Source organism: Cynocephalus volans, chromosome 7 (genome assembly GCF_027409185.1).
Source record: "Cynocephalus volans isolate mCynVol1 chromosome 7, mCynVol1.pri, whole genome shotgun sequence".
In the NCBI taxonomy this organism is placed as follows: Eukaryota; Metazoa; Chordata; class Mammalia; order Dermoptera; family Cynocephalidae; genus Cynocephalus; species Cynocephalus volans.
This window is the reverse complement of record NC_084466.1, coordinates 149,053,237-149,080,433: the sequence shown is the minus strand read 5'-3', so window position 1 is coordinate 149,080,433 and position 27,197 is coordinate 149,053,237. Positions and strand designations below refer to the sequence as shown.

General features: G+C 53.2%; 1 protein-coding gene across 1 annotated transcript in view; it reads right to left on the bottom strand.

Moving 5' to 3' along the window:
• Positions 1–10,562: 10,562 nt before the first annotated feature.
• The window catches only part of GRK5 (G protein-coupled receptor kinase 5), a 211,859-nt gene continuing 195,224 nt past the window's right edge, over positions 10,563–27,197 (bottom strand). The window contains exons 9-16 of the mRNA XM_063102394.1: positions 26,830–27,020; positions 24,163–24,200; positions 22,363–22,452; positions 20,632–20,840; positions 17,229–17,366; positions 13,764–13,901; positions 13,132–13,263; positions 10,563–10,911 (exon numbers count right to left, since the gene is read on the bottom strand). Of these exons, the coding sequence (XP_062958464.1) occupies positions 10,813–10,911; positions 13,132–13,263; positions 13,764–13,901; positions 17,229–17,366; positions 20,632–20,840; positions 22,363–22,452; positions 24,163–24,200; positions 26,830–27,020 (1,035 nt within the window). The 3' untranslated portion in view covers positions 10,563–10,812. The remainder of the gene's footprint in view (positions 10,912–13,131; positions 13,264–13,763; positions 13,902–17,228; positions 17,367–20,631; positions 20,841–22,362; positions 22,453–24,162; positions 24,201–26,829; positions 27,021–27,197) is intronic.

Here is a 27,197-nt window from a genome sequence, read left to right as displayed (position 1 = left end):
CAGTGGTTCCTAGGGGGTGGGGGTGTTTGATTGCAAAGGGCTTGGGGGACTTTTCAGGGTGATGGAAATGTCCTCGATCTTGACTGTTGTGGTTACATGACTATATACATTTGTCAACACTCATTGAAATATACACTTCTAATTGCTGAGCTTTAATGTATATAATTACACAATAATAAAGCCAACAGAAACGATGCTTGGGAGGGCTCATTAAACAGCACACCGTGGGCAGGACATGCTGCTGGCTCTTGGCCTCATGTCTAAATTTCAGGTAGCAGTTATTAGCATCACAGGCATCTCCAGTCAGCTCTGTAATCACTTCTCTTTCCATCTCCTAAGACACCATATGAAGGACTTCTAGGGCTCTGGGCATGCACCCAAATCCACTGGCATTTAGAAAAAGAGAACCAGCCCAATGTTAGCCAAGATGCCTGACGCTCCTATGGCCTGTGAGCAGTTGTGCAAACACCTGTAGCGATTCTCTCGACTAGAGTCCACCAGGCTATGTCAGCACATGGCTGGCAGCCCTTAGGAGCCTTGAGGCCAGGGGACACAACACAGGGTGAACCCAAGGAACCACCTCAGCCAGGCAGCCCCAGGACGACCTTGGCTGCAGGTGTAGCTGTGAGGGTGCCCTGACGGCTGGTCAGGGGGCTGAGTGGACTGGGGGAGGGGACCTGGGGTGTGCCAGCCCATGGGCATCTGACCTAACACAGAGCCTGGTGGCCTGGACATGCTGATGTCCCGTGTACCTGTTCCCGAGGACTGCTGGACTGCTCCTGTAGGGGAATTGTAGAAAAATATAACTTTAATATATGCAGTTTTGTAACAAATGCTTGCTAAAAACATTTTAAGTAAAGCAGCTTCTAAGGGGCCATACAAAGGTCAGGCGGGCCCGAGCACACTAAACATTCCAGGGAGGGAATGACCCCCACCCGGTTCCAGGAACTGACTAGTTCCTTATCTAAAAGCCACCTGGTCAGACCCCGGGGAAGATAAATGATTGAGAAATGCGCTGTTCCTTATCGGGGTACCAGCCTGCTAAAGCCCACCTGTAAATCTAAAGGCGCCACAAATCTATCAGGGTACCAGCCTGCTAAAGTCCACCCATAAATCTAAACGTGCCACAGATAACCAACAACTCATCCTGTCACAAAGATCTGTTCAGAAAAACTGTATAAAAGGTGCTTGTGCTGTAAACTCGGGGTCGCTTCTGACCAGGAGACTAAGTGACCCCAGCATGCTGGAATAAAACTCCTCTTGCCTGATTGCAATGGTCTCTGTCTCATGGTCTTTGTGAGGTGAGCCATCCTGGAGTGTGTGTGAGATTTGTGCATGGAGCACGGGTCTTACACCCTGACAGGGAAAGTCAGGTATAAGGGTTGATGCTGATGCCGCAGAGGCCAGAGATGACCGATAGGACCGTTGCCACCGCCATTCCCCCATTCATCCTTTGATCCCAGTGCTGAAGTCTGAGGTGCTGTGAACAAGTCACGGTCTCTTCCTGTACTACTTTCCTGTCACCACAAACTGAGCAGCTTAAAATAGTACTCATTTAGTATCTAATAGTTCTGGAGGTCAGAAGTTGGACATGGGTCTCACTGGGCTAAAATCAAAGTGTTGACAGGGCTGCATTCCTCCCGGAGGAACTGCTAGATTTAAACATACTTGATGTGTTTTAATCTACGGTAGTTAACACCCTTACCAATGCTTGGCCAGCGGGAACTCCTGCAAGTTGCTCCTGAGTATGTAGTTTTGACACAACCCTTTGATAGTGTCCTTGTGTTGTTATGACATGTTCTGGTCTCCTCTTGGACATTCTCAACCCAGTCCTGGAATGAGCCATTTCTCTAGGCAGCCCTGCTTCCTTTTAGTGGGAAGTGGTATTTGGACGCTGAGGTCTGGGCTCCACGGTACTGTCTGCCCACAGTTGGTCATTATTTCTCATGGATGCATATTTTTAAAAGACAAAGTTTATTTTGTATTGGATTAAAAGGTTCTACTTAACTTTTTTGATATTATTTTTCATCTTTCCTTACATTGAAAATCTTTGCTCTTAATGACATTATAGGAAAGTTTAAACTTTCTCTTTTGAAATGAACTGACAATAGACAGATTAACAGGAGAAAAAGCACACATATGTATTAACATGCACGTGTGCATAGGAGCCACACAAAATATAAGACTCAAAGAAGGGCTAGATGATTGAAGTTTAAATACCCTCTTCATAGGGGAGAGGAAGTGGCAAAGTAGGCAATTTTAGAGGAAGGGTACATGATTTTTAGGGGAAATGAATGGCCCAGAAGAACAGGCAATAGCCTGGGACAAAGTTCCCGTGGGCTCTCGGGGAGGTGGTGACAGTTATGGGTAGGTGAGGGTCGGAACTGCACTGCAAGCAAAGCTTGTCTTATCATGCACATAAAGTCTCTCAGGTAATAAATGTCTCAGAGCAACCTCTGGAAGAACAGGTGATAGCCTATCTGGGTGTGCTGATAACTTTTCATCTCCTCTCCTGTGATGAATCTTCCCTGGTTGTCTGATGAGGTTCCTAGGAAGGGAGATTGAGACAATTATATTCCTTTTGGGAGAATTTCCCTCAGTCAGATAAGGGAACTTCAAAGAGAGCCAGTCCCTCCTGGGCTTTGGAACGGAAAGTGGGGAGCAGAAGGTCAGAGAGAGACCTTGCTTCTGAGGCTTTTCGTCTCCTTTGCTCAAAGCACTCAGCATGCCAAAGGGCCATATTTCGGGGTATTGTTTTCTGAGACCCCAAAACATTAACATAATTACTGGTTTTGCTGTATAATATGTAATAGTTGAAAATAATAATACCCATATTATCACCAACAATAGGTTTAGTGAAAACAGTGCAAGATTTTTTGACAGTTCTTTTTGTCTTTAGGATATGCCCCACTAAGGGAATATTCAGTCACATTTCTGTGCTTTAAAGTCACTTGGGAATGTTCTCTGTGATTATGCCACCAACTGCATCCACAGATGGATTTGTGTATTCCATTTGTATTTTAATTTTTAGGGACTGCTTTTTTAAAATTTTAGCTTTGTTTCATAATTATCTAAAACATTTACATGGGACTGCTAATTTTACCTGAGCCCTGAGCCCCTGGAAAACTATGAAGGATAAAGGAATTCCCCCCATCCTTTTGTGTTCTGGAAAAACAGCTTACTGCAAAAAACCACCTTTTCTGACATGACTTTGACAAGACCCAGCGGTGCCCCCTTGTTTATCTCTGACAAGGCCAGACGCAGACCCTTCAAATTCCTGTTCTTTGCCTCATAAATAATTAGCTGCCTGGTCTGTCCCCACTGACCCATCAGACCAAAACGCTTTTTAGCCAAATCTGATTGATTTTCTCTCCTTCCTCCTGGACCTTGAACTTCGGCCACTCAGCCTATATCAGCGGGAGCCCTCCAGAGCACAGGCTGGCCTGGGGGAATCCCTGTCTGACCTGCTGGTCCCAACAGGCCACGCTTTGACTGCATTTCCCACACCTGTTCTTTTCATCTTGTTTACTCCTCTCTATAGAAGAAAACCCCTTTGCCTAACCCTTGAGCCACTCGCAGATCGTGGGGTCAAAGTGCTCTTGCTTGTGCAGCAGTCTCCACCCCACCCTCTGTTGCAGTCGCCCCTCTTTCCTTCTTTGCACTAATCCTGTCAAATAAGTCTCTCCTTACTACGTCCGGATTTGTTTTTTATTTGCCACATGCTTTTAAAATCAAATCCACAAAACAAGGCACATTCGGAGAAGTCTGGCTTTTCTATCTGTCCCTTCTCCCTATAGGTAACTTTTTTTTTAGTTTTTGTTTTATCCTTTCATTTAAAAAATACATGGCAATATGATTCTGCTTGTGCCCTCTTTCCCATTGTTTAAGAGCAATGGCGGCCAACACTGCACCTGCTTCCACTCACAGGCAAGCGCCTCAGCCTCTTCCACCCTCTGTTGACTCACCTTGAAAAGCAGCAACAGGGAGACCGATGGCTGCTCTGCCCTGAGGATTCTGGTGAGATTTCAATGACAGCACTTTGTAAACCAGTGGGTCTCCAACTTGTGGGCGCCCCAGTCACCTGGAGGGCCTGCTAACGGGTCCCACCCCCCGATTTCTGATTCAGTGGGCTGGGGTGGGGGGTGAGAATTTGCATATTGCACAAGTTCCCAGGGACGCTGCTACTGCTTGTTCAGGGCCAGACTTTGAGAACCACAGGTATCAAATCCCCTCAAGGGCAGGGCAAACGCCAAGCATCTGTGCCTCAGAATACAGGGCCCGGAGGAAACGGCAGCGGGCACACAGGTCGTGGTTTGACTGCAGACTTCAGTCTGACACTCCAGTTTCGGGCTAAGGCCTCTCAACCTGTAGTCCTAGAACCAGCAGCTCCACCTGGGAGCTTGTTACAAATGCAGACCCTCACCCTGCTCCTGCTCTACTGAATCAGAATCTAGTTCCTCAAGGCGCCAGGTAAGTCTGTTTGTTAAAGTGTGAGAGGCACTGACCTAAGCCTCCCGGGCCTGCAGGTTTGTCTACCAGTGGTGGTTGAGGCTCCCCAGAATGCAAACTCCAGAACTCACCCTCCAGCCAGCTGAACTTCCCTCTTTCCTGCTGTTCCCCCCAAGGTAGTCGAGTCAGGGCTCCACGACTGACCCAGACCTGGCAGTGTTTGGCTTCAACTGCCAGGCCAAGTGGCAGGGGCCTGACCCGCTGTGGCTGGAGTGCCTGTTCCCAAAGGCCCCAACTCTCCCCACTCTTTGTGGTCTCCAAGGATGGCAGGGAGATCCTAACACCCCTAAAGAACCCCTCTCCCAGTGGGCTAGTGGCGCAAACTTCCTGGTGCCCTAGGGATGCCCACTTTGAGCCTCTTCTGGAAATGAATTGGATGGAGACCGTTTCAGTGCCCTCACTTACCAATTCTGTGGCTGTCCGGCGGGCAGAGGAGCAGAGGAGCCTGAAAAGGGTGGAGGAGGTAAGGGGTGGGTTCCTCCTCCTGCCCAGCCTGCCCCACCTACCTGGAAGGGGCCCACGTTGCTGGGCGGAGCGGTGTAAAAGGGGAGGTGGGCTGAGGGGAGCCTCGGTGGGCCCGTGTGCATGGCTGGAGTTTCCCCCTCAGACCCTCTGTCCCAGGAGGGACGGCGGCTTCTGTCTGCCTGGAAGGCTGGTGTGGGCAGTGGAGGCTTCTGCAAGGTGAGAAAAAGCCCCAGACAGCATTGGGGACCCCGTGAGGATGGTTCTCCCCATCTCCGTGATGGGTCCCCTGTTCCGAGCATTTCCTCTCCTCCACCCACCCCTCCACTTTCTCCCAATGAGGTCTTCCCGCACGGTCAGCAAACCCCTGGCTGTGGATCCCCTCGGCTCTTCAGCTGACCCCCATCCCACAAGAGACCCTTCCCCAGTTTCAGCCGCTCCTCCCACCCCCGCTGCCGGCTGGGCCTCCTTTTTCTCTCTCTGATTCCAAAGAGCGTCCCCCAATAAGCAGACTCTTCCCCAACCCTTTCCTCTAATTAGGAAAGACACCTGCCTCTGGGAGCCAAGGGTAACAACCATTGCAATTCCTGTCTTCCCTGTGAGATGTGATACGGACCCCAGACCCTGTGCTGGGAGTCAGGGCAGAAACAAGCCCCCAGTCTTGACTCCCAGCTCATGTGCTCTCCCGTGGACCCAGTGCCATCTGGGAAAGCATCTAGCTCCCAGGCTGGGCTGTGGGTGTGAGTGAGTGGGAAGCCAGGGCCAGGGGCTGCTCAAAGATCAGAAGGGATCCAGAGACAGCCAGGGCAACTGTGGCCTCCAGGGCAGGGGTCTCTGTGCTTGGTGTCAAACGTGTCTTGCTGAAGCCTCCAGTAACGCCGTCATTTTACAGATGAAGACAGGTTCAAAGTGGCCTGCTCAAAGTCAAATAGTCAATAAAGGCTGTCTGAGTCCAGAGCCCTGCTCACTCTAACAACTAAGCCAAGCAGGTGGAGGGGACCGAAAGCTCTCAGGTCCTAGGTTGGGACTGGATCGTGAGACCTGAGGGCTACCCTGCCTTGCTGGCCACCCCAGGTGCCACCATGTGGCCAGCTAGGTGGAGACTGAACAACCCTCTCCGCAGAGCCTGCCCCTTCTGCATAGGACTTGTCAGGTGGGAGGTGCAGATGCCCCATCTGTCATCATGGTACAGGCATTGACGTGGGCCCTTGTCACCCTGCTCCTGCCTGGTGCCAATTTGCTGGAGTACTTCTGGAGCCATCTTCTGGGTTCAAGGTCAGAGCTGATGGCCTAGTAAGAGTTCAGACATAGCCTTAGGTCCTACCCACTGGAGCTGGGCCATCTGTGGGCAGTTCAGAGGTGGTCATTGCGGGGGCCAGATTTGGGTGGGGCTGACCTGTCAACTTGAGAAAAGGGTTAACCCAAAGGCCACAGGAGCAGGTATGGGCACTGTGGAGTCAGAAGAAATAGAACAAGAGCTCAGCAGGAGAGAAATGCAATGTATTTTTGTTAAGGAATTTATTTCTCTTAAAAAAAACAGTGGTTCGATCTAGATACAGCAGCACTGTGACAGATTGGATGGAACACACAAAGATTCAGAGCAGCAGAAGAACAAAAGCCGTGATCTTCAGGAATGACCTCCAAAGCAGAACTACTTTAATTCATCAATGTTAAAATCTCCCTGGAAAAAAAATAGAAACCTTTGGATACTAGAAGGATTATTATTTTAACAACACCAACAGCCAATAAGCTCTTCTAATTAACACTTGTTTCCAGTCTATTACAAAAACGACTTTTCGATAGACTGAGAGAAAAAGACATCTAGATTCTTCTTTTGGGGAAGTGTCTCTCTCTCCTAGAGAGAGCTAGCTTTTCAAATGCTTTACGTCACTGTCCCTGGCACAAGCCTTTACATTTAGGCTAGATGAGATGCCCCGGCCTGTGCAGGGTCTCGCCTGCACACATCTGAGCTTCAAAGCTGGGGGGTTGGTTTGAAACCAGGTGCAGAAGGTGCTTTGGGGGACGAGGCTTCCCTGTCGTGGTCTGCTGTTTGTGACTCACAGCTGTGTTGCTTCCAAATGAACAAAGATTTTATACTCACTCTGTGTCCATAGTGAAGGCTAAAAAGCTAGAAAGTTGTATCTCAGAGGGTCAGGTTAATAAAGCAGCAGTCAACGCAAAGAGGTTGCCTTTGGAAGGGAAACGTGTTCAGCCAGATATGCAAGCGCACAGCAGCCCGAGAGGAGAGCCGCATGTCACACAGGCCACCATTCCGCTTCTCTCAGAGACTTCGGTGGTCCAAGCAGCTGCTCTTCCCTTTCGCCAGGCCTGGGATGCCAGGCTCAAGGAGGCCGCGGTGTCCCCTCTGTAAGGAGGTTGTCGGCTTAGTGAGAAAGTCGGTGGGAAACTGGAACTGATGACCTGAGCCTTTCGGAAAAGCACAGGGGTGGGAGAGGAGGAGGAATGTCAACAGGGGGCTGGCTCCTTGGAGAGGCGTGGAACGTCCTTAGGGGCTCCCTGGGCTCCAGGACAGGCTGCTGCATCCTTCCTGTGCTTGTCCCCAGAACTCAGCACCAACATTTGTCCCAGCGGGCAGCCCACCAGGTGTGCACACACCAATGTCCTGCTGTGTCCTTGCAGCAGGCCTCCCCACCGCCACCCCTGCAGGACAGCAATGCATTTCAGGAAACACGCAAATTCTCCCGTGGTGGCTCAAGGTACAGTGAAACTTAGCCACAGTGCAAGTGAGCAGCCTTCGAGCCTCGAGGTTTAAAAAGTGATGTTCCCGGCCAAGAAAGATTCAAGAATGAGTGCACGCGGGTGTGGATGGCATCCTCCGTGAAGGCAGGGCGGGTCTTCGTGATATTCTGGGCAAGCTACTGGGAGCCTCCCAGGGGCTCCATAAACACCCGGAGGTCATGGTTATCATGGCAGAAACTGCCCTGTCCCCAGGGGACAGCAGCCTGTCTCCTGCAAAGTGAAAGCAGAGACGCTTCCATGAGACCCTGTGTCTCACCTCAAAGGCACGAAGTCAGCGAACATCCGGCGAGAAAAAGGTCACACTTGGAGCAGGAAAGGCTGTTCTGCGAAGAGCTCAAATGTGTTAAAGAGAGTGAAATCCACTCACTGTCCAAATATGCCTCATCCTGGACAGGCAGATGGGCGGAAGGGTTTTTTTAAGTGAAAAATATCTTTTTAAAAATGCAGGTACAGAAACCAAAGTTGGAGTAGGGTTGAGGTGGGGAGGGGACAGGGACGTGGGAACTCAGTGGGGAGAAGGGCTGATTTTCAGGCACTGTTCTAAAGACTTCCCCTCTTGTTACAAGGAAACGGATAGGCCCAAAGGAACAGGAAGATTTAGGGGGCAAGTGACTCTGCCCCCATCTCCCGTGGGCCCTCAGGGAGGACAGGTAGCCAACGTGAAGGAAGACTCAATTTACCCTAAGAGTCGGTACAAGGGCCTGTGCTGTAGTGTGGTGGGAGCTCTTGTGATGCAGACACGTGGTAGCCAGACTTAGGTGTTCTTTCTTGTTCCTTAGGGATTTGCTACTGCAAACAGACAGTGTGTCAGCTTTGAGGCATAGAAAGAGACTGCTTCTCAACACCGATGCATCTTGGTTGGGGTTGAGTTGCTGCGAATTGGGCAAAAGGAACGAACATTCTGGACGGTAAGCTGGGGTGGTGGCTTGGGCTAGTGACCATCCTAGGGTGACGGTCCTTCTTTCCATAGAGAAAGGAGGGTCAGCAATACCTTGAGGAACTTAAAATCCTGTTCAAAGGGGTTTCCACATCCTTGGCATGAACATGGCTTTTGTGTTTTGTATGCAGCCCAAGAAAGGGAACGGAAACAACCTAGGGAGACAGGAGCTGGTCTGGAAGAAATAATACTGAACGTTAAAGGGATCTGAGGGGAGCCTGACTATTTCTTCTCCCCATTTGCTTGTAAAATGACCTCAAATGATCAGTCCCAAAGGTTGGGCTCCTCTCTAGCAGCACCCCCAGGACCCATCAGCAGATTTGGGGGAAGAGCAGGAAACTGGGACAGGAGCTGACGTGCTCTCCACTCTCTCCTCCCTAAAAGCTCATGCTCCAGAGCTGTCCAGGTTTGGGACGATCACACCCAGAGCCCTGCTAATGGCGTGTGGCAGTGGTTTTCACACTCCAGGATCATCAGAATGATTGGGTGATCTTTGTAAAGATGCAGATTCCTGGGCCCCACTCCCAGCAATTCCCATTCTGTAGGCTTGGGGTGGAGCGTGGGAATCTGAATTTTAACAGGAGACACTAATGCAGCTCATTCAGAGCCTCCACTGAGAAACCTGGCAGCTGCCTGGTGGCTGAGGCCAGTTCTGAGGCAGAATCAGATGCCAGGGACTCAACCAGGCAGGTGAGCAGGGAAGTCAACTGCTTACCCTGTCCTGGAGTGGAAGGGAGGGCAGATTTGCTCCTTGTCACCTCGTGGAGGCAGCAGCAGTGGCTGGAACTTCCTGGGGCTGGACAGCCACACTTCTAGGGTTCAAGGATACCTTTAGAGGCCCCTAGTCTGGTCAAGCCACCAAGTTTTCTGGAGGCTACTTGTGCCTGGAACTTTGAGATGCCTGATTAGATGCTGCCTCTGCCTGGACTCTCCTGGGGTGAGTGAGTGTGTCTTGAGCTGTTTTCATGGCCTGGCCTCCACTTGGGCATCCCATGTGCCTGGAAGGACAATCTCATTCATGCCACATGGGACAGCAACTCTGGGGGGCCCTGCGAAGCTCTCGGGACCCGAGCCCCCAGGCAGGCCTCCTTTCCCCTCTATAGACACAAAGCTGGTTAATTGGGAGGGCTCTTCTGGCTCTCAAATCCTGATGCTTCCATTGGCTCCTAAAGGTTGGGGACACTTGGAGTTCCATGACTAATCCCTATCATTACTCTACTTCCCCTAAAAGTAGAGTAAAAAATCCCCAAACACAAGGCTCTTGAAAACTACTGGCTTTAGCAGTTAGGACCTGCTTAGAAAGACAGAGGCCCAGAGCCCACTGGGCTAAAGACATCAGCTCTGCATAGTAGCCACCTTCCAGAGGAAGAGAGAGAGGCCAGAGCAGCAAAGGCAGGGTGCACCCCATGCGACTCCTCGGGCCCCAAAAGAGGACGTTCTGGTGGGGGGAGACAACCAAGTGTGTCTTGAGCACTTGAGCATTTAATCAGATTGTTACAAGCCAACAGAAAGGTGATACCAACGTGAGGAAAAGGTTATAGAGAAGGACGTAGGTAAGTACAACCGATCCTTTAAAGGTGAAACGTGAATCTTTTTCTACATTTAATAAAAACATTTTCTCATTTGAGGCTCTGGAAGTCTTGAGTCACTTTTTTTTTTTTTTTTTGGTAAATCCCTGCCCCCCTAAAATGTCTTAAAACACATGGCTTGACAGTGGCTGCACAGAAAATATACATCCTCAAAGTCTGACTTTCATTTAAATACAAATATACAAAATGTAAACTGAGACAATAGAGAAATTTACAAAACTTTTCTTTAAAAATAATAAAGACAAAGTTCAGTTCTAGTCATGACGCTATTAAAGTACGTGCAAGTTGTATCCAATTGGATTTCTATTGCAATATTCGCCAAAGACAAATCCAATCCACCCCGGCTTGGGGGCCACCTTGGAAAACAGACCTGAGTGGAAATTTCTTTGAGAAACCTCGAGGCTCTACGTCGAGGGGGTGGACGGCTGCCTTCCCGGCTCCTGGAGGGCTCCCCGGCTGCCCAGCCAGAGCGGAAGCTCTGCGGGTCACAAGTTCCGCTTCCCAGTAGAAGGGTCTGGACTGGTCCCACCGTGGACTTCAAAGCCAGAGCTGAAACTAGCTGCTTCCAGTCGAGTTTGAACTGACGTGATTTGAATTTATGTGGTGGTTAAAACTGGTCTTGGAATTGGGTGAACTCTTGGAATTGTTCTGATGCTGGGGTTGGGGTGGGGGAGAGAGGACGGAGAGAGAGTGCAAGAGTCAGATTTAGGTAGAATCGAACCCCGGGGCCAGCACGTCCCAGGGGGCTCTGAAAGCGGCTGCTCCCATCAGCTCAGACCCAAGTCCAGAGCAGCCCTTTTGGGCAAAGGCTATATCTGGTGCCCGGGAAGAGCCACGGAGTTAAGAGAACCCAAATCAGGGTAACATCTGTATTGGTTAAGCCTACAGGCCCAGAGTTAGAGTCCTGACTAATGCCTGGGCTGGGATCCTAAATCTGCCACTCCCCGCTGGGGACCATGGCTAGTTATTCCACTGCTTGGTGTCCTCGCCTGTAGCGTGGGGCACGAGCAGCTTCTTCAAGGAGGCCGCGTATGCCTGGGACGATCAGCTGCTTGTTCTTACACCTCCCGGCCCCCTTCAGCCTCCCCGCAGGTGTCGGGCCCTTCAGGTTGCAGGGAGGACAGGAGAAAGACACCAGGTACCATGTTAAGGGCCACCATCTGCCACCTCACTGGGTCCTCTTCATGACTCTGGCCAGTGGGTATTTCCACCCTGATTTTTCAGGGGGTCAAACAGGCTGGGAGAGGGTTCATAAGCTGCCACACAACCAGGAAGGGCCAGGGCTGGATTTGAACCCTGGTTGTGAGACCCCCACAGCAAGTCCTCTTTCCAGGGCACAGTGGGTTCTGGGAGGTTTGGCCACACGGGGGAGGGGAGAGGTCATTTCTTTCCGGAACTTCAATTTTCCTTGATGGAGGCATTTAAAAGTTATATTTTTATATGATATGAACAGGAGTATATTATGGAATAGGACGGGAACTCACATGAGGCTTTTAGATAAAACCACAAATCCAGGGGCCTCAGTCTGCGTTTTCTCTCCATGTGCCTGACCTGTGTTCCCTGCCCTCTTATCCCCAGATCCTCCACGCGGGCTCACCAGATGTGAGACATCGGGCAAGTTCCTTAGTCTCTCGCAGCCTTGGTTTCCTTATCTGTGAAATGGGGCAATGACAGCACAGGCTGGTGCTCACACTTCACTAGGATGTCCAAGGGCAGAGAGGTGTCCCAAGTCCGTAAGTAATAGCCTAGCACATTGGAGGGGGTCAATGCGTACTGGCTGAATGAATGAACTGTTGAGGGAAGTCCTGGGTTTTGTGGAGATTAAATAGGTGAAGCCTCTGAAAAGCTCCTGGCAAGAGCCCAGTCCACAGTGAAGCCCCATAAACAGCCACCCTCACCCTTGTTTTCAAAGAGGGAGGGAGCTGGGATTTTAGGGGCTCGGGGACTAGAGCTGCACCTGCTTCCTCCCTCTGTCCTCTTGGAGACAGGAGCTGACTCCTTTGGGGGGAGGCGGAAGGTGAGGAACTATGACAGGGAGCCTCCCAGGCTCCAAGATGGGAACACTGGGCCATGGCTTCTTGAAGGGCCAAGCCAAGAGAGGATGCTCTTGTGGCTGCCTTCATGGAGGTGGCGAGGGTGGGGGGTCCGCGGTTTCTCCCTCTCTCTCCCAGGCCCACCGGGCCCTTCTCGGGCATTTCTTCCATTTGGCCACACCAACCCTGACTCTAGAGATGGGCTCTGGGGGAAGACGAGCTCTTCCCAAGGGTCAAAGTCTCCTCTGGCTGCCAGCTGGAGGGCACTGCATCAGACGATGGGGGCGCACCCCAGGAGCCACGTTCTGCGGGGATCACCTTCCAACACCAGTTCTCCCTTCTCACCAGTTCCTTATTATGTTAACTCTCTATCTACATCACCTGAGTCTTTACAAGGGCCACACAGGGCAGTGGTTCTCACCAGGGATGATTTTGCCCCCCTGCCCCACAGCGTTGTTTGGCCATGTCTGGAGATACTTTTGGCTGTCACCACTGGGGATAGGGGGGTGTTCCTGGCATCTAGTGGGTAGAAGCCAGGGATGCCACTGAACATCCCGTGGTGCACAGGACAGGCGCCTATGACGAAGAATTAACCGGTCCCAAATGCCAATAGCATCAATGTTGAGAAACCTGGACGCAGGGCTGACTCTGGCCTGACCTGCCCCTTCTGCCCTGGGGACCCCGTCAGCCACACTGGGCATCAAACCCTTCTAGACTGCTGCTGGCCCCAGTGCCCCAAGCCACTCAAGCAGGTGGGGCTCTGCCACACTGGTCTCCACTGCAGGACTTCCTGCCTCACCTGGAAGTGAGCCTGGGCTCAGAGCCGGCCATGGTCTCTCACCTGGCGCTTGAAGATTCTCTGCAGCAGGCCTTTCTTGGGCGGCTCTGGAGGGTGACTTCTGTTCAGGTCCGGTGAGAGGGTACCATGAGGTCCAAACACATTCAGCTCCTTAAAGCATTCTGTTTCAATCATCTGGGGAGGCCGTGTGGAAATGCGGGCCATCATCTGGGGTGCCTGCCCCTTCCCTGCCCCCATCCTCCAGCTCACGGGGGACAAGGCGAGGCTTCCCCGTGGTGGCACAGCCCCTGCCTGCTATGGGTGGCCTGGCATGCTGCCTTTGTTGAGCAGACAGAAGGCACTGGGGGTGCCCTCATCTTCCTGCTCCAAGTCCATGTCTCCATCACCTCCTCTGTCCCATTGTCCCCCTCCCATCCCCATCGGTTCTAACCTCCCCAAGTCCATCCCACTTACGCCTCCAGTGACCACCCCATTCTGTCTTCTCTTCCCAGCCGCGCGTCTCGAGAGCGTCCCCTTGCAGGCCTCCCATTCCCGCTGCAGCGGCTCTGACCCGCTGCCCTCACCCGGGCTACCAGGCCCAGCAGTCACTGTCAGTCCTCGCCACACCCCTCAGCTGCACGTGGGTCACTGGCCGTGCCCTGCCTTTCACAGCAAAGGGCCACCCACCCGCTCACCTCGTTTTGCCAGGGGATGGATACGGAGCCCGTGGAGAACTTGGAGTAGAAGTGATCGTCTGTGTGGTCCAGGTTGACGCCTTTCACTGTGGAGAACTGCTCGATGTCCAGCACGTCCTTACAGTACACAGCACGCGGCTGGGGGAGCAGGGGGCTCGGTCACGCGGGGCCCTGTGTGTGGTTCCTACATCCCTGTGCCACACCCAGAACCTGTGCTGCCCTCTCTCCCATCCGCCGAGGGGCCCCCAGCCGGGGTGAAGTGAGAGCTGGGGTGTCCAGATGCCCCGTCCAGGGTTTCTTCCTGCCATTACCCCTCACACATACCACAGGTCATCCCACGGTCTCTCTCCAGGTTGAGCTAAAGGCGGGGAGACAGGGCACCTCTGTCTCTAAGCTCACACTCCTCGGCATCTCTGGGCATCCCCACTCCCCTGTCAGATATTCTTGGTTACCCTAAAACCACAGACTCAGGAAGGTGGCAGCGTTTCACAGTCATCTCTGTTGGACAAGGGGTGTCACTGGCTACAGGTGTGGGCCTCTGGTTCACTCCTCCAAAGAGGACTTGAGGCCAGAGCAAGGTCATGCAGCACAGCAAACCACTGGGCAACCCACCTTCTCTAGCTCCCCAAGCCCAGGGTGCGCTCTGCTGCGGGTTGCGGCAGACTTTCAGGTGCCATCAGGACCAGCTGCATCATTTGCAGGGCCCAGTGCAAAATGAAAATGCAGGACCACATTGAAAACTTGTCTGGAATTTCAAGATGGCAGCAGCAGGGCATCAAGCCAAGTGAGGAGCCCAAGGTGACTGCACAGGTCGAGCCCTGAAGCAGGCCCCAGGCGGCACGCAGATGAACATTAAAAAAAAAGGAAGTATTTTAAAAATCTATAATGGAACCGAAATTTATCTAGCAACCAAAACCCACCATTTCATGACTATTATTTCCTTGGAAAAATTCCCTTTGGAATACATTTATTTTGATTTTAAAAAGAGTCAACGCGGCCAGCTGCCAAAAATAAATAAATAAAAATAGAGTTAATGGAAGTGAAAAAGATTAAGTGCTATTAGCACTGATGGGTTATGAGGACAGTGACAGCCTCGAAGGCTGGCGTGGGGCCTAGGGGAGGAGGAGGCAGGGGAGGGCTGGCCTGAGGGGCGAAGCCCCCCCAGCTCACAGGGGCTCACGCTCCAGGGCCTGCAACCTCCACTCACCATGTGCTCTGCTGGGACACAGAGTACCCTGCACCATGGCACTGGAAGAGGACAGCGACCTGAGTGGTGGCCTGCTCTACGCGCACCACACTGAGCTGTGCGTGTGAGGGGCTCTGCTACCTCGTCTTCCTAATGCCCCTGCAAGGTGACAGGGTCACACCCAGGGTGACTGACCATCCCGGTTGGCCCAGGACATCGGACTACTTTCAGTGTTAAAACCAGGACAGTCCTGGCAAGCCACGATGGTTGGTCCCCCTGATTATCAAAGCCATCTCCTTCCAAAAGCTGTTTCCATGGCCTGGAACGCTGTCCTCCCAGCTCTGGCCCTGGCCAACTCCGCTCCTCTCCTCGGCCACCCGTGTTCTCCGCCTCCTGTTCTGTTCTCTCGTGACTCGGATTTCTGCTTCTATTTAAGGGGTGCTTGTTGACACCTCTCCTCCTCTACAGCCTGTAAGATGCATGAAGGAAGCAACCAAATGATTTATTTACCATGGGGTCCCTCTGGGGCCTGGCACAGGGCCTTGAGTGTGCTGGGAGGTCGAGAAATATTTCCTGTGTCGTGACTAATATCATTCCATCATTATAGCAATAGGTAGCCCAGAGGCTATGAGGAGGGCATGTGGGGTCTGAACCTTTGTCACACCCCCAGCTGGGGTGCCCGCCTCATCTCTAATGCAGGACATTAACCCAGTAACCCACTGCAATGTTCATGCGGTCACCCTACGTAGTTTCCAGGAATATCAAGTAGTGGTCATTCCCAAAGCCCTCAACACTAAAAACAAACAACTCCTGGTTGGTTGCATTTCCTATAACCCTGGCTGCACAGTAGAATCACCCGGGGAGGTTTTAAAAATCCCGATGCCCAGGCCTGGTTCCAGACTCTCTGGTGACTGGATCCAAGATTAGTGTTTTTCAGGGCCGGCCCATGGCTCACTCGGGAGAGTGTGGTGCCGATAACACCAAGGCCACGGGTTCGGATCCCTATGTAGGGATGGCTGATTAGCTCACTAGGGAGAGCGTGGTGCTGACAACACCAAGTCAAGATGATCCCCTTGCCGGGCATCTTTTAAAAAAAAAAGATTAGAGTTTTTCATGCTCCCCAGGTGATTCTGAATGGGCAACCAGGGCGGGAGCAAATGCTGTAAACAGCATCTCCCTACCACCTCTGAAGGTCACCTGCAGGGGAAGCTTGTAGCATTCGCTGACTTTGACTCTGTATGCTCAATGAGCCCTTCTTCCCCAGAAAGCATCCCCTAGTTATCTGCATAACACTGATGCCATAACTGGCTGGATGGGGCCAGGGGTGCGGTTGCCATGGACCCTATCTGGCACCCAGCAGGGCCCTGGCTTCCCAAACTTGCTGCTGCCCTCCTGCCCTGCCACAGGTGACCAGGGATTCTCACCAGCAGGGGCACACCAGAGTTCCAAGCACTGTCCCCCTTCCTCTAGGTGGTGCCATGTTGGTAGATGGCTAACAACTGGTTCGGGGGACAGGGCATGGGAAAGCCCTGATTTGTAGCATTTGCTGATTGCTCTGGTGTAAATACTGCCACCGTGGTCTACTGCAAGCTACCAATGTGAAGTTACTGAACATGGAATTGGGCAGAGACGTGCATAACCGGCTCTTGTGAGACAAAGCAAGCCGGCTCCCACATACCACTGCTCCTGTGGCCTCCACAGCCCCCATCCCAACACCCCACCCCCAGCTAGGGGTCTATTTCTTAGTCTGGACAATTCTGCCTTAACTGGGGGAACCTCTCGGGGAAGATGCAACTCCCTGTGATTTGAGGTGCTAGGGGATGGGCCTCATCTTGTCCGTCACTGTCCCTGCTATGCTGGGCCCAGAACCTAGTGTAAACAGTAAGTGCTCAATGCATGCTAGTTAAGCTGAACTGAATGTGGTGGTCCTCAATGCTTGTAAAAGCTCTCTCCATTCTGCTCTCATTTCACCGTGAAACGTCCCTGGCCGATTAGGGGAGTGGGTGTCACTGGCCTCACTGGACAGGTGAGGAGACCGAGGCTTAGAAGGGAAGTGCTCAGGTCCCCCAGGCTAACCAGTGTGGGGCTCCCAGCCCATCCCCATCTGACTGCCTGGCATGAAGCTCACTGGTAGGGAGTGGCCTGGGAGGAAGGAGCAGTGGGCACTCTGTGGTCCCACAAAGACAGAGACAGCCTCCTGCTCTGCATTAGCTGACGCTGAGGCACCACATGGAGACAGTCTGGGCACAGGCCTGCTGGGGTGAGGGGAGGCTACTCACATCTGGAATGAAGGGAGGGTCCAACATCCCGGCTTCTAAGCGCTTGAAGTTCATGTTCCTGAAGAAGGGGTGTCTCTTGACTTCGGCAGCCCCCTCCTCCTGGCAGCCCAGCCTCTGCTTTGCATCCTTGTTGAGCAGCTGTGATGAGAGAGAGCCCCATGAGGCCATGCCTGCTGGTCCTTTCCTCCTGCCCAGAGGTCAGGGGGCAGAGAAGCTTCGGAAAGCCTGTGGTTGTCATCCTTCTCATGTGTCTCTGAGTCCTCCCAGACATCCCTCCTCTAGCCTCCACAGGGTCTGTGGCACCCAATGGACACTGCCTCACCCTGAGAAGCTCTTGTTCCAGGCTGCCTCCTGAGCCCGTGTATGCAGGTATGGCCCCACATTCCCAGAGTGACTAGACACCCACATCCTCCAAGAGAGCAGAGACCTTGTCTGTTTCTCCCCACGACTGGGTACCTAGTGCATGGGGAATGGCAGGTTCCCACTAAAGTTTGTGCAGTTAGTGTCACCTCTTCTGCTACTGGCAAAACAACAAAGAGCAAGAACTGGATCTGTAGGTCTCTTGCATTCATTTACTCAACTAACTTGTAGACTTTTACCTACTAAGTGCAGACCCCTGTGCTGGCAGAGGATGCCACCAAGGGGCTTGCCTTCAGGACCTTTCAGACTCATGGGGGTGACCATGTTCAGAGGACGCATTGAGGCAATACAGTTGAGACAGCACGGGATCAGAGGAATGTGAGTTGGTTGCCAGCTGAGGGGCCCGGGGAGGCTTCATTTTTAAATCTTGGCAATTAACCTACCATTCATCTCTTTCTAAAACACTGCGCAGGCTGAACAAAATCCTCACCTGCGAGCTGCCTTGGCATCAGGTAAATGATTTGCAACCGTGACATGAGTTATACACCAGGAGAAGTGAGAGGGAGAGCAGGTGTGAGCTGGAGTGGGTGGGGCAGGCAGAGCGGACTTTCTGGAGGAGGAGGAGGACTACACTAGGCTGGGAGGGCCTGTGAGACCAAGAGGGCTGAAGGGCCAGAGGGAGGGAGCTGGGAAGGGAGGGGCAGGCTCATGGCTGGGACTCAGCAGGGGCATCAGGAAGGTGGAGGCTGAGGTCTGGACATAGGGACTGGACGCAGGGACAGGGAAGTGGGTCTTGTGGCTGCCAAGATAGAATGGGGGCTGGAGTCTGGGAGCCAAAGACCAGCTTCCTTGCCACTTGTGGAGCAGCCTTCCTGGGCAGGCAGGACTGATTGGAGCTGCCAGAGCCTAGAAACAGCCCCGTGGGCCCAGGGGCCTCCATGGTCTCCTTACAGGCAGGCCCTGTGGGGTCCTGAGATGGCAGTAGCTGGAGGAGACAGGGCAGGCCTGGCTGCCAGACCTGAGAGGCTGAGGTTAAGGGCGCAGAGGAGGCCCAAGACTGGAAGCCTAAGACCCCAGAATCATTTGTAAGAAAAGATGGAGCAAGACCAGAGGCCTCTGGTGGGTTTGCCATAGGAGAAAGATGAAGGGCCGGTGGGTTGATGCAACCACGGCCAGGTCCACAGGAGCAGCAGGCTTGGCCACTGCCTCTCCCTCAGTGGCCACCAGGGGGCAGCCGAGGGACAGCAAGCTGCGCTCCCAGTGCTGGCTGTGCAGGAGATCAGTCCCCAAACCAGGCACCAAGTGGATGACTGGGAGGACGGGGGATGGGGGTGAGGGTCCTCTCCGCCTCTTTGTCCTCTCAGCAGTCCCATGTCCTTGCCAAGTTCTCTCAAGACTTGCTTCTCTGAATCCCTGACCCTGACCTGGGACACTTTGTGATGCTGGGACCCCCTCTTCTATCCCTTGTCCAGTCTGGTCACATTGGATAGATACCCCACCATGGACAACCAAGCACGGCTGGCACTGCATTTCCATTTACTTGACCTTTGCTGCATTATTCCTTCTGCACCCCCTACCCAAGCTCTGGCTGTGGGACTATCTGGATTTCTTTGAGGCCCCAGACACCTGGCTGGCCAACAGGCTATGTGGCATGGGTGTGTGTGTGCCTGTGTCTCACACATGTAAATGACAGCTCTACAGCTCCTCTTCTTTTGGATGTGGCCAGATGGCAGATGCAGCCCTAAGCCCTTCTTCCCGTAGCCCTGTGGTGTGGGGAACGAGGCTGGCAGAGGGCAGGTGGCTGCAGGCGCAGAGCCTCCTGGGGGTGGGAGCTACAACAGCCGTTCCTGGGGGCCGCTAGCAGTGCAGCCTCAGGTTTTCTGGAAGGAGAATCTTTGCTACTTTTGATCAACTACCCAGGCCTGCTCTTCCCTAAACTCCAGCTTGGGTTGTTTATACACCTGCTGGGCCTGCCCCAAGGCCCCTGCAGATTCAGAGAGGTGGGAAGCAGAGCGACCTACCCGAGGTTTGGCCTGCCCATCTGCTACTCCAAGTGCAGCAGGGCTCCGAGCAGAGGAAGGCTGTGGGCTTGCAGGCGCAGAGCTGGGTGCTCAGGCCCTTCCCGTCCCCACGTGGCCAGCACAAGGGCAGCTGCCTGTGGTGGGGGTGCCAGCACAGCTGTGCAGGGCACCTGAAGGAGGAGCATCCCGGGGGCACAGGCAGGACTTGAGGTTCTGAGAGCCAGGCAGGAGCAGGAAGTGGCTACCTCCCCACAAAGCCACTGGCCTGGTTCCCAAAGGAAGGCCTGAGGGTCAGCCCTGGGATCGGGCCCATCTGGGCTGAGGGGACATGGGATCCATTCCCAGCTCCAACACTTTTGATGGCTCCTGCCACACCTTCCTCTATCTGCCTTCCCCAGGCCCCAAATCTGGCCATGCTCACGCAGCCTGCCTAATGCCCCACGTGTATCCTGCCTGTCAAATCTCACTATCCATAGATGCTGTCATGCAGAACCCGAGCTGGTGTGACCAGCATTCCATTTAGTGGATGGCACACTTTGTCATAACATGTTCAAAAGATGGTAAAAGTACCACCACCTACCACCTGCAGCCCCTGGTGTCAAGCCAGCACCTTGGGATCCAGAGTTGGAGGGAGAAGAAAGCCCCAGGTTAAGGGCAGGGGCCTGCCCCAAAGGCTCTGCATCTTGGGCACCAGCTTGAACCATCTCTTCCCTGCCCTGTGCTGACTTCTCATGGAGCTGGATGTGAGGGGGTTTCACAGTTCGCCTTAGCCCCCTGCCTCTTGGCTCCTGGGTGTCTCTGTCCCCACCCCAGGCTTTCTCCTGGAAGCCTTCACTGGCCACCCTCATCCACAGCAAGGAGCACCTACCCCTCTGGCCTGGTGGCTGCACCACCCCCACCCCAGTACGCTCTGAGCCCTGTCCCTTCAGCCTGTTTGCTGTTCTGGGACAGCCTGGGGGCGGGGAGGGGAACCACCACTGGACACCAGCCTCAGTGCAGCGTCTGGCTCACCAGGAACTCACCATCTTGCAGATGGACTTGGCCTCCTCGGAGAACTTGTGGGAGTACACCTCCTCCGTCTCCAGGACCCGGCGGTCCACCTCCTCCCGCTTCACCTTCTCCTTGCGGCCGCGGAATGGTGACTGGCCCTCAATCATCTCATAGATGAGGCAGCCCAGGCCCCAGTAGTCGGGGCTCAGGCCGTACCTCTGGTTGTTGAGGACCTCTGGAGCTGGGGGCAGAGAGGAGTAAGGAAGGGTGAGAGATAGCTGGTGGCAGGACAGAGTCAGGTACGTGGGGCCAGCGCTGCCCCTCACCCCACCGGGCCTCAGGGTGTCCTGCACCCAAGAGTGCAGAAGGCCTGGAGTTTCAAGGCTGGGACACTTTCCCCTGCTAACTCCTACCCGCAAATTGCCATAAATACCACCTCCTCCAGGGAGGCTGCCCTGATTGCTCTCCTCTGTGCTCCCCAAGGATTCTGATTATGGCTTCAGAACTCTAACCACAGTGGGTGGAAATATTCTGCTCCCTTGATGTCTCCCTGACTAGCATGTAATCTACTTGATTCACTGCTGTGTCCCCAGTAACAGGTAGGACACCTGGCACAGAGTAGGTGCTGTGCACATGTGTTTCAGTGAATAAAGGTGTGTTCACCCAAATTAAAGATTGTTTGAATTTATCTAGAATTCAAACAACCTCTCACTATATCTTCCCTACAACTTTGATAAAATGAATTATAATTCACTATAGAAGTGCACAAAAGATAGTTCTGCATCATCAGGCATATATATCTAGAAGCAAATGCATCCACACATGTGCTATATGCACACAACAGAGGCTGGGCAGACAGAGCACGCAGCACTGTGTGCAAAAGGAGACTGATGCAAAGGCCCAGGCAGATGCAAACGCAGGTTTGCAGACAGATCTATCATCCATCCACCCACCTGCACATCCATCCATAACTATCTATCTGTCTGTCTGTCTCCCATCAGTATTCACATGGGCACATACACACTCATATACACACAGACACGCACCCCACATGTTGCCTAATGTCATGCAATCTGAAAAGAACCCTCCAGCACCAAGACAAAGTACAGACCCCACGTGCCTGCCATTGGCACAAGTCTGGCCACAGGGCAGCAATGTGCCTGGCCCCCAGAGCTTTCTGGGACCCCTCTACTTTCTGGGGTAAGTGGGGGTATGTGTGTGAAGTGTGCAGGAGGAAGCCCACGGGACACCCCAAGTTGGAAGGGAAATTCTAGGGGACCGGGTTTAGCTCTGGGTCTCTTTCCTGCAGCCCCGGGGATGATGGTCTCGGAGCAGGCTAGGGGAGGAGGGCAGGGAGCCCCAGACTGGTTCCTACTTAGAATAATGCTCGGTCATTTGGGGGCAATTCCTAATGAGCTCCCTCCTCTCAGGAGTCTCCCCAAAAGGGCTGTCCGCCAACACATGCAGACCCCTACTGTGACGTGGCCTCCCGCCAGCAGCACTGCAGGCCAGGCTCTGGCTACTGACCTCGGAGAGCCACTTGGCTTTGAGACACAGGTGGGGTTGGGGGTTGGGGGCTTCAGAGAGCTCAGTTTAGTCAAGTCATCCCTGGGCGTGGCTCCACCCACCCTGCCTAAGGTTTCCCCCCCAGCAGCCCCGTGGGAGACCATGACTCTGCTTCTGTCCACTGAGGCACAAAGAGGCCGACGGGCAGCCTCGGGAGCTGGGCATGTGGTGAGCACACGGGCCACACCGGCACTCACCCATGTAGCCGACGGTGCCCACCCGGCCGCGGATCAGGTCTCCCTCGGGGATCTTCACGGCCAGGCCCAGGTCTGAGATCCTAATGTGGCCTGAGGGGAACAGCAGGGTCATCAGGTCCCTGAAACAGCTGTGTGGATGCTTGGCCCACCCTGGCCAGGGCCACAGACTGGCAAGGTCTGTGAGCTCTCAGCATTTCCATCTGTCCAATGAAGACTGGGACCCCAATCTCCCCTCTTAGGGTGATTGCGAGACCCTTGAGAGAGTCTGGGTTTTAGAGGATATGGGTAAATGACTACTTCTTAGGAGCAAAACATAAAGAAGCAAAAGGACGCCTGGTGTGGCTGGACGTTGGCCGACCTGCCTCATAAAATGCCCTAACGGGCTTCTTGGAAGGCTGAGGTCACAAAGTTTAAAACATCTTGGCCTGATTCTAGGATTGCTTCATGGGAAATGTGAGATTCTCCTGACATTTTGCAACAATCTGCTTCAGGGGAAAAGTTACAAAGCAATTTGGGAAGCAACGCCCTGCCCTGCCGTGTGGGCTTTGGAGGTTGGTTGTTTTTTCCCTTTGGAGAAACAAGAAGGGAAAAGGCCTGGCCTGGCCGAGCCTGGAGTGGAATCGGAGCTCCCAGTCGAGGACTGACTCTCAAAGGCCAAGACGACACCGTGTTGGCAGCTCCAACTCGGCCTTTGCCTCCCCACAGCCTACCCGGCAGGGTCACGGCCACATCTGACCCCTCAGGAAGGAACATGTCCCTAGCCCTTCCCTGCCTGTGGACACCAGGGCCCCCCACCAGCCTAAACCTTAGTAAGACCCAGTTCCAGAGAACCCCACCAGGCTGGGAACGCGTGGATGCCCCGCTCAGTGGCGCCTGACAGGCGGGAAAGAGGAAGAGAGCGTGTGGGTGCCGGCAGTGGGCCTGGGACATCGGTGGTGGGCATGGTTCTGAGACTGCAGTGTGGGCACTGGGCTCATCCACAAAGCGGTAGCATGCACAGACCTCTCCGCAGGTCACCAGCAACCTGCTCCCCATCCTCCTTTCCCTACTGGGGGCAGCCTGGTCTGGGACATGCTGGGAGGAGACCTAGTTTCTGCTCTCGGCTGCCCACTGATATTGCCCAGTGACCTTGTCAAGGTGATTCCTCTGAACCTCAGTCTTGTTGTCTGTAAAATGGGCACAGGGATGCTGCCCCGCCCCTCTCCCTAGAGATGGGAAGACCTAGTCAGGTGAAAGATGTGAAAACTATCTTCCAGGTATGCGAGGCTAACCTGTTGTGGGGGTCACTGTGGTTGTTCTTATCTGCGGGCTCACACCCAAGAAAACATAACAGCGGCGCTGCACAGATGATAGTGCCTAACACGCTTATAGCTGGCTATAGGTGACAAAATAATTTCCCCTCAAGCCATCCTGTAGGATCCTCACCACTGCCGTCCTCCCTCTGAGTGGGCAGGACAGACCCACTGTGGTCACTGCACAGACAAGATGAGGGTGGGGAGGTTGTGTGAAAGTTAAGTAGGTGCCCAGTGCCTTTGAGATCCTGGACCCTGGTGCAGTGCTATCTGTCTCTGTGACAGCCACACTGCTTCTCCACCAGTGGGAGCTTTATCTGTGCCCACTGCTGTCCCAGGCACCCAGGACTGAGGAGGGGGCATGGGGTCCTCTCTCCCCTCCCACGGTCCCGTGGTCAGCCTCCCCGTGCCTGAGAGCCTCTGGGAGGCCCTTTGCTCTCTATGGGTTGCAACGCTCACCTCAGCTACAGAGTAGGAAAAGGATTTCCTGAGCTGCTCTCTGACTTACCGTAATCGTCCAACAGGATATTTTCAGGTTTCAAATCTCTGAAAGGGAAAGACAATGAGCACCTGAGTGTGGACATTCTGGGCAGCAAGACATACCAGCATCTGGGTTGACCCCCTGGGGCCAATCAGGCCTGAGGAGCCACAGGGTGTTTCCTTCCCTCCTCTTGGCTCAGGTTGTCTGGTTTCTCTGGGTCAAGACAATCTTGGGCTAATTTCTCTCCTTCCAGTAATCGATTGATTGATTGATTGATTGACAGCTGGCTAGTATGGGGATCTGAATCCTTGACCTTGGTGTTATAACACCGCACTCTAACCAACTGTGCTAACTGACCAGCCTCCTTCCAGTAATTGAAAATAAATGCTGCTGTTTGCCGTAGGCATCTTCCCAACCCTAGAGAGGGACTGGAAAAGTTGGGAAAAGGCCAGTCCTGGCTCTAGTCCATACACCGACCTGAGGATGCTTCTGGCTGGTGTGGTGACAGACCCCTCCAGGGCTGGGAAGACCCTGAGGTCTCAGGATGCCCTGAAGGCACAGCAGGGCCTGGGAATGAAGGAGGAGAAATTGCTGAGAACAAAGCACCAGCTGTACAACTAGGAAGAGAGAATTGTAGGGGAGAGGTTGGGGCCCGCAGGAGACTGGCTCATCCCCCAGCTCCAGCTACGCTGCAGCCCGGGAGAGGCACAGCCTGAAGGCACAGTGGTAGGTGTGGCTGCCTCATCCCATCCCTAATGTCTCTTCTCTTTGATGACAGAATCTTTGTCATAAGAAAGGGAACCTCTGCATGCCCAGAATGTGGGGAGAGGCAGCAGAAGGGTCTGGTTTTCCTAGTAAAAGGTCTTCACTGTGGGTAAAACAACAGCCACGGGAGTGTGTGCAACTCAGTTTAGCCAAGGGGCAAACAATACACGGCATCTGGATTGAGGCTCCAGTTCTCAACCAACCAGCTTTGCTTATTTAACTGATGGCAGCTGTCCTCATGGGGAGCAGTTAATGTACTCAAATCCAGCTGGACAGCCTCACAAAGCGATAATCAGTGTCTGTGTATACTTATTTATTACAAAATACTTTTGTTGCTGTTGTTATTTTAATTGCATTCTTTTGATGCGTTAACAATACCAAATAAGGGCAGGAGCCATCATCTTAATAAACTGGTGGACACCGGGCTGGATGACAGCTCAATAGTGGGCACTGGCCAGAACCCAAACCCACAGCGAGGCCATGGCAAGTGGTTGGAGCCAGGGCAGAGGCACCGTGGTCTTCTTCCTCCCTAGAAGAAGAGGAGATGGAACTTGGAGGGCTACTTTTTTTCTTTTTCTTTTTTCTAAGTGAAAGGCCATCAAGTGGAGGATTTTTTTTTTTCAAACCCTTAGGGAAAATGTTCTGACTCTCTTTTCACTTGAATGAAACAAATCAGAAACATAAACGGAGAGATGCGATGGGGGAGAAGGCCATGTCATTTCTCGTTTTGAGAACCTTCTTGGACTCCCAAGATAATCCCCAAGAGCTCCACCTCAAGGGTCTTCAAACTGGGGATGTGTGTGCCCCAGGGGTCTGCCGGAACTGTCCAGGGGGTACCCACCAGCTGACAGTTTTAAGGGTATGGATTTCTTAACACGATAACACTCCATTCTGGCATCTTTTGGGCTCTCCCCTCCTATCTACCCTTTCTCAATAGCTCTTCTCCCAAGGCACAGAAGAAAAGCAAGCTTTTCCCCCTTCTGAACATTACCATAGCACCCTGCTCCAGGTGTAAAAAACCCCAGGATCCCACAGGACCAATCAGAGATGAGATCTACTAATGATAATTATAATGGGAACTCCACAGAAGAAATTATTTTGACACTTAGAGGCTTATGGTCAAAGGGAATTTTAAAAAATCTTATATGTATCTATGTATTTGTTTCAGAGATTTATATGCTCATCAATGAAGGACTTTTAGAAGAAAAGAAATATACATTATAATAATATCCTATGGGGACAGGGAGTGAAGAAGGAAATGATAGAAAATTCTTCACCATTAAGGAGCTCTTCACGTGTTTTTTAGACAGATGACGGTGGAAATCAATTTGCTACAGCAATTAGAGTCCACTGGATCCCTAATGAAACTGTTCAATTAAAAAATATCAATATTTGCCACCATTTAAACAAATGATGGAATAACTCAGATGTCTCCTTAAACTGTAGGGGGGCACAGAGATTTTCAAAATTCTCTGAGGAGGGCTGGGAGGGAAATTGGAGGTCCACTGCTCACTGTGGGCAGAGTCTGGACACCGGACCTGCAAGGTCCAGGAGTCACAGCGGACAGAGGGTGGTGTGGGGCGTGACCACGTGCCACTCTGATGCCTGCTTGTGGGTGGTGACCCCACCCAAGTCTTCCTGGGGCTGATTCCAGATCATGGCCACCTGGCTCCACTGAACTTCCCTGGCGCTGGGTGGAGGGGACCGGGGATTGTGGTTTGTCCTTCTCAATTTGGAGGAGCAGGCAGTTCGGGGAGCACCATTTCCCACGCTTGGCTTCCCTAAGCTCTGGAGGCCAGAGCCCTCCACCGGACAGCAGTCACCCCACTTGCTGGGCTGCAGGCTCCAGGGTGGGAGGAGTCTGGCCAGCACCTGCACCTTCCCTGGTGCTGGCCAGGCCTGATGCCCAGGGTGGGGAGGGCCGCTCACCTGTAGACGGTGTGCTCGCGGTGCAGGTCTTCCAAGCCACAGAGGATCTCCGCCGCGTAAAACAAGGCTCGCTCCTCCTCGAAGCCGGGGTTGCCCATGTTGTAGATGTGGAACTTCAAGTCACCCCCGTTCATGATGGTCAGGACCAGGCATAGCGCGTCCTTGGTCTCGTAGGCATAGGCCAGGTTGACCTGGGAATACAAGAGCAGCGCTGTGGTGAGTCTGCGGCCACTGCCACCCACTTCTGCTTTCCCGCCTCAGGATCCCTGAAGCTGGGGAGGGGACAGAGCAGCCTCATCCCACTCCTGGCACCAAGGGGGCCTCATGGGCCCTTCCTGCTGCCCCTCCTGGCGGATAGGACTCATACC